This window comes from Candoia aspera, chromosome 4, assembly GCF_035149785.1.
Source record: "Candoia aspera isolate rCanAsp1 chromosome 4, rCanAsp1.hap2, whole genome shotgun sequence".
Lineage (NCBI taxonomy): Eukaryota > Metazoa > Chordata > Lepidosauria > Squamata > Boidae > Candoia > Candoia aspera.
The window spans coordinates 116,992,271-117,003,727 of record NC_086156.1 but is presented as its reverse complement, the minus strand read 5'-3'; the positions used below and the strand labels follow the sequence as shown (position 1 = coordinate 117,003,727).

General features: G+C 42.6%; 1 protein-coding gene across 2 annotated transcripts in view; it reads right to left on the bottom strand.

The window, feature by feature from the left end:
• Positions 1 to 3,154: 3,154 nt before the first annotated feature.
• The window catches only part of LOC134495962 (polyunsaturated fatty acid lipoxygenase ALOX15B-like), a 32,408-nt gene continuing 24,105 nt past the window's right edge, over positions 3,155 to 11,457 (bottom strand). For both annotated transcript variants that reach the window (XM_063301668.1, XM_063301667.1), the window contains 6 exons: positions 10,455 to 10,658; positions 9,625 to 9,711; positions 8,092 to 8,261; positions 7,139 to 7,361; positions 5,843 to 6,013; positions 3,155 to 5,594 (listed from right to left, as the gene is read on the bottom strand). In XM_063301668.1, the coding sequence (XP_063157738.1) occupies positions 5,415 to 5,594; positions 5,843 to 6,013; positions 7,139 to 7,361; positions 8,092 to 8,261; positions 9,625 to 9,711; positions 10,455 to 10,658 (1,035 nt within the window). In that variant the 3' untranslated portion in view covers positions 3,155 to 5,414. The remainder of the gene's footprint in view (positions 5,595 to 5,842; positions 6,014 to 7,138; positions 7,362 to 8,091; positions 8,262 to 9,624; positions 9,712 to 10,454; positions 10,659 to 11,457) is intronic.

Sequence of the window (11,457 nt, the reverse complement as noted above, 5' to 3'; positions counted from 1 at the left end):
ACCGGAGCACCGATGCGCAGGCAGGAGAGAGCAATCGCGCCACCTGGAGGTCACAGAGGGTAAAACCTGACGCTGTGTTCCCTCCAGGTCCCTCGGTCCCCAGTCCTTTGCGGGAGTGCGGGTCATTTTTAAATTTTTAGTTTTCAACATTCGTTTTTCTCCCTCAGAGGATTTTGATCATCTGAGTTATCGTTTGCAGATTTTAAAAAGTTATTCTCCAATCTATGGTGCAGATTTTGATTCCAAGGTGAAGATGCTCACAAGTCCTACTGGATTCCTGGTGATTTCATGGATGCATTGGCAACAGTACAATGGCTGATCACTGCCTTCCTCTGGGACATCTTTTCATCCTCCCAGGCTTGCCCTGAGATTTCCTGGTGGCCTCCCACCCAAGCCCTAACCAGTTTTTGCTTGCTTACCAAGATGAACAGGTTGGCCAGGTTCTGCCTCCTGCTGGGGGCAATTAACATTTATTAGAATTTCTGAACGCCTAATTCAGCCTTTCCCAAACTCCCAGAATTTCCAGGCAGCCTATACTCATGCTGACTTGGGAATTCGGAGAGCGACAACTTGGGAGGGACCACAAGGTTGGAGGAGAAAGATTAGAAATTTGCTGTATTACCAGGTGCTTTTTCTTTTGATTTCCTGCGCAGAATAAAGCCTTCATTCTGCTTTCTCTTTCTACTTTCAGCATAGACTGAACAACACAGATAGCTGGTTCCTGTCCATTTAGGCCTCACTGGATGAAATACATCAATGGTCTTCCTGGTCCATTGTACCAGGATAGTGGTTCCCAATTATTCCTTGGCTGAATATTAAGATGCTGGCCCTCAAGACAGTCACCCAGAGAGCTCAACCTTCAGACCTGTTTAGCTTTGAGAAATGATAGAATGGAAGGGACCCAACGAGGTCATGAGGAGCAATCCCAGACGTATGACAACTAATAGGAACAGCTGGTGAAGTTAAGAAGTGGGTGCTATTAAGTAAAGGAGGGTAGCAGAAGCAGACCCAATCTTCCAAATTCTAGATATATATTTCTTCTCATCCGTTTATTTTCTTAGGGCACTTTTGTGTAAGTAATGCTGTTGAGTTTTAACTGGCACACATAAGGAGAACAGTGTACAGTTTTAGATCTAAGATGTATTTTTATTTTAAATATATATATGTCATGAGCACTGATGGTGAGCAGGAGGGGGCCCCTATCCAGGGGGGAAAACGCATGCGTAGCTTAGAGACTTTGAGCTGTCATTCAAAGAGACCCAGAACAGACCCACCTTGACTTTGGGGGTTTATCTGTCTGGGTTTTCCCACGCTTCTTCAGTTGGGTAGGATTTTCTGTCTACTGTAGCATTAATAAAGCACTAGAGACCTATTCCTCGTCTCGGTGTGGTTCCTGCTTGTCAGGACAATATATGTACTTTTCCATGTATTAAAAGTATAGTAATTTCCACACACACCGGAAAAGGAAGACAACAAAAACACCCTTAAGAACAAGCAGCCCTTAATTATGAATTACTTGCAACTCCTCTCTGAAACCCGCCTTCAAGATGCCATATATTTACTTCGTTTTTAAAATGTTCTGCAAAATATGCTCTGCATTATTTAAAGTCATGCCGTATTTTGCAACCTAATACAACTTCAAATAATTTAGCGAGCTTCAGAAAACACCCTAGGCATGGCTAACAGAGAACCCTGGCAAAACAAACATCCCTGGGTTCTCAGCAACCATTACACAAATGATTTTATATTTTCCTTGTTTAAAAGCTCAATCTGAGGCTCAAAGCTGAGGCCATTAAGAGCGCCATCCTTCTTAATCATGCGACTTGGAGTTTAAAGTTGGGCTAACTTCAAGTAGATGATGTTGCCAATTCCCATCTTCTGTGGCCAGCTTGTTCAGGTACGCTGATTTACCTACCCCTTACCATTTCAACCCCTTGGGAAGAGTTGTTCCCAGCCAGGGGGGTGTCAAAAGAGAGAGCCAGGGGGGTGTCAAAAGAGGGCAGCCATCTAATCGAGTTACAGAAATATCTAAATTATAATACATTATTCTCTTGCTAGTAATTATATATATAAATCTGTTATTTCTATTCCATAATGTTATTACAAAAAAACCATAATCATTACTTCATCTTTTTCAACCTCTAACGAACAGTCCACAGTTGCCATGATTCTATAAAACCAACAGTATTTTTGTCTCTTATCAAGTCCGTTAATTTAGTCCTTAGGGCTAAGTCCAATAGCTTAATTATCCCGTCCTCTGCTGATGGTGCCCGTGGGTCTTTCCAACATTGAGCATGCAACATTCTGGCGGCCGTCGTCATATATAGCCGCAGATTTCCATGATCCTTCTCCGATCCTTCATCCATAATAGCTAATAGGAACAGTTCTGGTTTCTTTGCTATCCTAATTTTTAATATTTTCTGAATTGAAATATCCATCTGATTCCAAAATTCTTTCACTTTTCCACAGCTCCACCAAAGATGGTAAAATGTTCCTACTCCTTGAGAACATTCCCAAGAAAGATTTGGTACATTTCTGAAGATTTTTGACAGTTTATCGGGTGTTAAATACCAGCGGAACATCATTTTATAGAAGTTTTCTTTTAAACTACAACTTAACGTAAATTTTAATCCTTTTGACATTTTTTCCCATTGATCCAATTTAATACTATAACCAAAATTTCTGGCCCATTTTACCAGGCACTCCTTAACTTGATCATCTTCCTGGTTCAGTTGTAATAATAGCTTATACATTTTAGTGACCGTGTGTTGATTGTTCATACATAATTGTTTCTCCAGGGTTGATATTTCATTTACAAATCTAGTTATTTTTGTCTAGTTTACAGCGTTCAAACAGTTGCCTATAGCTAAACCAGTGACATACATATCCCCCCGTCTCCAGTTTTTCTCATTTTCAATACTGGTTCTCCCCCCTCAAAAATTACCAGGTCTTTATACCGTAGCCATTTTCCCACACGCTCTTGCCTTGCAAATGCCTCTTGAGGAGACAACCACATAGGAACATCAGTCTAGATTTCTATTTATCCCAGACCCTTAATGACGCCTTTCTAATATAATGATTTTTAAATTCCTTGTTTATCTTAGCTTTATCGTACCATAAGTATGCATGCCATCCGAGTATCAACTCATGCCTCTCCAGCTGTGACATTTTTTTTATTTTCCAGCATTATCCAGTCTTTAATCCACATAAAACAGCATGCCTCGAAATATAATCTTAGGTCTGGTAGCCCCAACCCCCCTCATTATTTTGCATCCTGTAGTAATTTAAATTTAATTCTAGGTTTTTTACCCTGCCAAATAAAATTTGAGATATCCTTTTGCCATTGTTTGAGTATCACATCAGCAGAAATAATTGGTATTGTCTGGAAAAGAAACAGCATTTTAGGTAGTATGTTCATTTTAATTACAGAAATCCTCCCCAAAAGGGATAAATGTAAATTCTTCCATCTTATAAAATCTTTTTTCACTTAGTTCCAAATTTTATTACAGTTATTTTGAAACAATTCAATATTTTTAGTAGTCAGAACTACTACTAAACATTTTATCTTTTTCTCAATCTTAAACCCCATTTTTCTCATCAACAATTCTTGATTATTAGGTGTCATATTTAGTTAACATTTTCATTTTTTGTTTATTCACTTTAAATCCTGCCAGGGATCCATACTCTTTTAATTTTTTCATTACATATTCAGCCGATTCCACTGGGTCCTGTATTAGTAAAACTAAATTGTCAGCAAAGGCCCTGAACTTGAAAACCTCCTTTTTAATTTTTAGCCCTTTTATTCGCTTATCGCCTCTAATATCCCTATTAAAAACCTCCAAGACTAAAATAAAAAGCAGAGGTGATAGGGGGCATCCTTGCCTAGTTCCTTTTTCAATCTTACAGGCTTCTGTCATTTCCTCATTCACAATTATATTTGCGTCTTATACACTGATCTAATTCCCTGAATAAACGATGCTCCGAATTCCATGTTCTCCAATCCTTTAAACATAAAAAGCCAATTCAAATTATCAAATGCTTTCTCAGCATCTAAAAATATAAGGGCCATTTGACAATTGCTATGATACTGTAAATATTCTGTAGTGCCCAACACAATTCTTATATTATCTTTTGTCTTTCGGGTAAAAATCCACATTGGTCCTGATGAATAACCATCTGCAAAATTATTTTCAACCCTTCTGTTAGTATCAATGCAAATACAGTCACTATTTAACAATGATATTGGTCTATAATTTCTAATCGAGGAAGGGTCCTCTCCTTCTCTTAGTATAAGGCTAGTATTTGCTTCTTTCCATGTATCTGGTATAGGTAATCCTGAAAGAATTGAATTCATTAATTCCTTAAAAGGTCCGATATCTATTCACTGAAACATTTATAATATTTTGCAGAGAATCCATCTGGTCCTGGTGTTTTTCCTAGCTTATGTTTCTTTATAGCTTCTAAAATTTCCGATTCCGTGATAGGGTTATTCAATATTAGTCTCTGATTTTCTGGAAGTTTTGGAAGTTTTTGATTCACTAAATACTCTTCAATTTTCTCTACTGAAATTGCCTGTTTTTGATATAGATTGGAGAAAAAATTATAAAAACACTTTTTAATTTTATTTTCCACTAATTCTGTATTACCTGGACGGGCCGGGACACCCACAGCTGCTTGGTTGGGCGGGAGTCATTCTTTTTTCTTCTTTTTGTATGTATAAATGTGCAAGCAGTTTGTACAAGTGTGGTTACTTTTTCTTTTTTTCTTTTTCTCTTTTTTTCTTTTTCCCCCTTCTTTTGAGTTCTCTTATGTTTGGGGTCATTAAAGTTGGTTAATATTGTGTTGAATGATTTGTATTTAAAAATTTTGTGTTTGCTTGTTGTTTTTTCCTGTCTTTTTTTGTTTGTTTTAGTTTTTGAAAACAACAAAGTTTATATTTTAAAAAAGAGGGCGGCCATCACCACCCCCCTTCGTTATGCAGAAGTTTGACTGCATAGTTGCACCTGCCATCTTGATTTTCCGGGCAGATACCCCAGTTCCCAGGCCGAGCCATCCCCTGTGGGAGGCCAGCTACCTCTTCCCAAACAGGCCACTCTCTTTGGGACCCACCAGTGCGTAAAACATTTGCAGAATGGAAGAATTAATAGCAGACCCAAAGTAAGCATCCTCAATTCTTAGGCCACTGAATCCACCAGGTTTTTGGTAACGAGCCTCAGCAAACATTCTTGTGCTGCAAAAAGGCTGTTTTTCAGTTTTACAGAATTGCAGCCCGAAGACAGAGGACCGGGCGTCCCAAACGTGAGGTGTCTACAGTTCTAGGTGAGCTGCAGAAGGAATCCTGCTGGATTGGTAAATCCGGATGGGCTGAAATCGTCCACACTAGACTGTCTGGTTCACCTTCTCTGCCCCCAGGCCTAGATAGAGACACTGTTCTCAACGTAGGGTGGGTCGAGGTAGTTGTAGGGAAGAGGCAACGACTTGTTCCGCTGGTTAATCTCCTCTGAAATGTCAGCCATGCAATTCTGAAAGACCCCTATCAGCCTGTGGGCTTCCTCTTCGACAAAATATTTGTCTGGGAAGAACCCTAAAGGTCTCTGGAAGAGATCCACCGTAGAAACATTAAAGCACAAAAACACATCGGGTTCCCCAAATGCCCGTTGGCTTTGCATTTTACATGCATGGCTCAGTTGCGAAAGCTTGAACCCCAAATTTGCACCCTGGCATCAGGACACATATTTTGAGGTCATCCTGGTCATCCTTCATCTTGATGGGTCGACCAGAAACCCTGGTCCATTTCAACTCCAAATCTTCTCCCCTCCCAAATAGGAGCCCTGTCACTTACCCGATCCCCGGCTTCTTGGCTCAGGAGCCACAGGGAAGAGAGGGCAATGCAGGTGATGTTGACCGGAGGAATTGTATCGAGGATCCCCTCCAGGGTTGCAGAGCCCTTCACAGTTGGCGGGGGTCTCCTCATGGCCGGGGGGATGTTTGGCATCCATGCACCAAAGTCAAACTGAGGACAGGGAAAGGGCAGGGTGAGCTGATCCTTACAATACCCACCCTGCATGGCACATGTGGACACATGCCAAGGTGCAGGGGGCAATTTGCAGCCTGTTAGACCAGATACCATTCCCCGTCATCCAAGATGGCACTGCTGAAATTTGGTGCCCAAATGTTCCAAGTTTGAGAGCGTGGGTATCTCAGGGAGGGGGTGGTTATCTGTTTCCTGGGCAAATTTCAGCTTGTTTGGGGTGTTTTTCAGGGCTCGGGGGCTGAAAATGAGAAACTTCTGGCTCTTTACAGACACTTAACCCACCTGCAATGGGTTCAAAAATGACAGCTTAGTCCCTTTGGATCACCCAAATGCCTCCTGTGGCCATCCAGAAGATGGTGAAGGTCCTCCCTTGAGGACCATACCAGCTCCAAGGTTGCCCAACACAGTGCTTTATCCTAAAGCTGGGCTAGCAGAACACAACTGTTGGTTCACACAACATGTGGGCACTCAGATTGGGCTTCCTGAAATAAACTCAGCCACCAATATTTTCGCCTAAACTGACTTGGTTTGTGAAGCCCACCACTAAAAAGGAGAGTTGTGCAGGAAGATGTTTTCTGCCATGGATTGAATGATGGCTTCACAATACTTAAGATTAAACCTGCTGGAATCCATGTTTGTGTGGTGATTAATTTAATTCTTACTGAGTCACCTCTGCGCAGGACCAAATCTGAACCCAACGTTGTGTTAATTAGTCAGAGGTGGTCCACTGACACCCAAATACCACCTTCTCCCGGGACGTCCAGTGATGATCATTGGCTTCAAACTGGTTGGCTCGACTGGGCGATCAAAGCCCCACCCCGTTTCTATGTGTACACAATGCCTGTAATGCATGTTACAAAGGGGTGGGGCTTTGATTGTCTAGTTGTGTCCACCATTTTGAAGCCAATGACAATCGCAGCAGATGCCCCTGCCTTCTCTGTTGCTAGATCCAAAGCTTTTCCTGACCTGGACTGCAGAACAATGTCCATCACCATCTGAAAGCAAAGCAGAACTATAATTCCATCATGCAACCTGATGAAGGGTTAGCCATGAAATTGGGCCAGGTCAGAGCAGGTCATCTGTCCAGGGTGGGATGGTTCTCACCTGCCCACTATTGACAGCAGCATGTTGCGCTGAACAGGTAAAAATGACCATTGTCAGGAATTTTGTGAGCTCCTCCATGGTCCCCAGAGATGAGGGAGCCCCCGATGCCTCTCTGCTTTGGAAGGCTTCCGTGAAAATCTCCAGAATCCAAGCCTGGAGCTCAGAGTCACCTCGGACACGGTCATCATTCCGATAATAGAACCTGACAAGTCCTGTCACAAAGCTGCAACACAAAAGTTCGTGAGCTGGAAGGTCTCCCCAGCTTGAATCTCTAAGACAGCCTTCCACCAACCTGGTGGTCCCCAGATGTGTGGGACTTCAACTCCCAGAATCCCCAGCTAACCTAGGCAAAAGGTGAGAGATTCAAGTCCATCAGGTTCCAACATGTGGGAAAAGTAGGTGTAGATTTTCTGAAGGGAGCTTGGATTGGCTGAGGACCAAAACTGACCCATCAGAATTAGCCAAAAGAGGCCTCCCTTCCTCCTTGTCCCTATTCAGGATTCCTGATTGTGTTGACTACATCATTTAGTCTCTCCCTGGTTCTTCCCTGCAAAAGCTAAGCCAACCTTGACTGGGCTTAGAACTGACTAATACTTGGATCATGAAATCCCCAGGCTGGAGGCTAGACCCGGGAGTCAAAAAAAAAAAAATCCCACAAGGCCAAGGCAAAAAGGCTAACGAAGTCAGCAGGAGTCAGGCTCAACTTGAGGGAGATGTTCACTTGGTCCCACTATGTGGCACCTCTGCATTGACCTGGGCTAATGTAAAAAAGCTAAGCAGGGTTGAAAGGGGTTAGATTTTGGATCGGAGGCTATCAGGAAATCCCAGGCCGGAAGCTGGAAAACACTTGGAAGAAGGAAATAGCAAGACATTTCCATTTTGTTGCCAAGAGAACCCTGCGGTGATGTCCGTGGAGACATCAGAAAGTGTACAAACTCAAGACCAGACCTCACCTCTCTATAGCAGCCCAGATCTTTGTGGCATCATCCCGGTAATAATAGTTGGCAACAGAGTCAACTCCGCGAGCCTTGATGTCATCCGGCAGGCAGAGGGAAGCATAGGTCAGCTGGTGAGCCCCTTTTCCTACCAAGGCGCTGATTCCTTCGAATCCTGCCGAGGTGGCCTGAAAGATGGAGAGCATTGAATCATATACTTTATTCTTGCTAATACAATGTTTCAGCCTGGAGAGAACAGAATCATTCTCTCAAACCCTGGGTTACACAAAATGAGTATTTGGCTTTCAAGATCCATATTTCTCTCTCAAGCTCAGTATTTCTTTCCCAAGCTCAATATTTCTCTCCCAAGCTCAATATTTCTCTCTCAAGCTCAATATTTCTCTCCCAAGCTCAATATTTCTCTCGCAAGCTCAATATTTCTCTCTCAAGCTCAATATTTCTCTCCCAAGCTCAATATTTCTCTCGCAAGCTCAATATTTCTCTCTCAAGCTCAATATTTCTCTCCCAAGCTCAATATTTCTCTCCCAAGCTACTGATTCCCTCCCGAGGTGAGAAGAAACCCAGAAGCAGATGTACCTAGCAGAGAAAATACAGTTGGGTGCTACCTGGAGTGGTCACTGAATCCACAAGATGGGAAAATGTGGAACTTCAATACATGAATTATTTCCATTCCAATTCTTTCAGAATCATGAATCACAAAAACAATTCACTTAACCCTTGTGGGTTCAGCATTATATCCTTAAATGTTTGGTTTCTTTTGCCATACTGCAAATTATTTGAAGCATCTGAAAATCTTCAGTCAAAATCAGCAATTGAACAGTTTTGCAGCGCAAAAAAAAAAAAAAAAGGCAGATTCAAATTCAGTGAAATTCTGCTGAATTCCAAAATGTTTCTTTTAGGCAGTTTTTATTTCACAGAGATTAAAATAATGGGAGAATGTTTGGCTTCAGACAAATCTGCTTGCAAAAATCAAATATACATTCTCTTTAATTTTTTTCTTAAGGTGCAACATTGGTAGTCATGGATATTACTGGATTTGGCTGCTGAGTGTAAGAAAATATAAATATGTATTTTCATTTGACAGTGTAACGATACAAGATTTCCCTGACATTGAACTGAACACAAAAAGGTTTCTTAATTATCAGTTTTTTCTATTTCCAAACATGACTGTTTGGATTCTGATTTTGACAGATCTGCAACATTTTGATCAATGTATTGGGTGAAGCTGTGTTATGGTGGATGTGTCTTTCTCCTTCTCCTGGACTGGAACCTCATGAAGTTGGCAATAATATCTGAATGCTTCATCCGATGTTGATTTTAACTTGGTATGTTTTAAATGAGCCTTAACTCTTATTTGCACTTTTGCACAAACAGCTTATTTATGCTGTGTCCAAATAAACTTTCTACTGAATGCAAACCTTTCTCAAAGGCCTGGCTGCTCTGCTTGCAGAATCCCAAATGGAAGGAGCGGAGAGGTGCAGGGGTGAAAACAGGCTGGATGGAGAAACTGAGCCAGAAGGACCATCTTACCTGATCCATCATTCCACCTTTCTGGATCAGCCGGATCCTGGCTAATATGTTGATCTGGAGGGTGTACCTTAGGTGTGGAATAAGGAGCTGCAGAGGAGGAGTAAAAGCTATTAGATCCTTCAGCTGTTGGGTTGGAGAAGATTCTTGGATGCCAAGGAGTTCAACTGGGAAGCTAATGATTCAGAACTTCTAACAGGGGGCAACATGGTGGCCGACACAGTCAGTGAATGACCAAACCAAATGCAGACAACAGGTCTGGGCCTGCCAGGTGAGCAGGAAACCTGGATCTGCACACTCAGAATAGATGGAGATTGGGACAGAGACGAAACCTGAATGCTGGCCTGTTCCTGAGGCTCAAAATGGGGAGCCTGCCTGGTGGGACACAGCTCTCCAGCACACAGGACAATTTAGCAGCATGGACATTCCCTCCCCCTTTCCCCAATTTCCATCTGCACCAAAAGACATACCCCCTTAATTCCCTTAAATTTTATATAGACATGACATCATGGGGCGTTGGTCCAACTTGAAAAGATGGAGGTGGCCATATTTCAATTTAGAATATATTGGGCTTTAGGAAAGATGCCCAGGGAGGAAGATCAACAGAATAATTCCTTGTTCCTTCAGGGAAGAGTGGATGATATTATTTGGACAGGATGTCCCCTGTTATGTTGTACCTCATACCACATTGTGCATGAAGGTTCGTTGTATGTTTCAGACCGCTCAGAAACCCTTGCATTACGGGAAAGCTAGAGAAATCCAATGACAAGACTCCTGTTTGTGTGCATCACAACTTGTGTGAAAAAACAGCAGTCTGTCTCCCCATATCATACCTTGAAAACTGGGTGGCACATGGGTAGCTGCCGCAGAGTGGCCATAGTGAAGACCTCGGCCATCAGGTGGGTCCGCAGGAGGTGGGAGATGTTCTGGTGGATGTGGAAGTCGGCGTTGCGGACCCACATCTTAGCCAGGGTCCAATCCCACAGGGGGTCACTGGGAAGGAAGATGGGGCTCTCGGGACCCGGGATTTGGCTGAGCTACAGGAAGGAAGAGGGGAAACAACGGCAGATGTAGGCCGGCACCCTAAAGACGCTCCCTGGAAATTTTTTACCAGCCATCCTTTGGAATACATTATTTCTTAAGAAGACTGTTTTTACTGTATCACTTTACTGTTTTTACCACTTTATTGTATTTTAATTTAACATTTTTATTCCTATCTTATGTAACCCACCCACAGTTGCTCTCTGAGTGAGATGGGCAGGGAATAAATTTGATGAAGTAAAAATAAATAAACAAAAGAGATCAGCCGGGAGTTGGAAAAGCTTTAGTTCATAGCCCTGCAGATCACTAACTGCTCTGCCAGAGAACCATTTTTAGCAGGGCTGATCGGACCCTTTCAGTACAAGGGTGAGCCCAACGTTTTGATTTTACCTGTCTCAAATTTAAAACACCCAGTCTGGGGCTAAACACAGGTGGTTCCACGCATTTGTCAGCCCCTAAGTAGACCAGATCAGGAAATCAACTCCACAGAGAGGCTAAAACTACTTTTATTGAGACTGGCTCTAATAACAGCGCCTTGCAGGTCTGATTGGCTGGACCTCCTCCGCCTTCCTATAGCTCAGCAAATTAGGGACGTCTCCGCCTGAGCTTGCTCCAGACTTAAAACCGGTTTCAGCCCCTTTCCCATAATGGTTCCTTCCCCTTCCCATCAAGGCCATCTTCCTTACTCTCTGTCACGAGTGCCTCAAGCTCAAAGCAGGCTGCTTCAAACTTGAGATGGCTGGAATCAGAACGTTCTGCCCACCACCTCTTGGGACCTTCCTTGAGAAGACCACT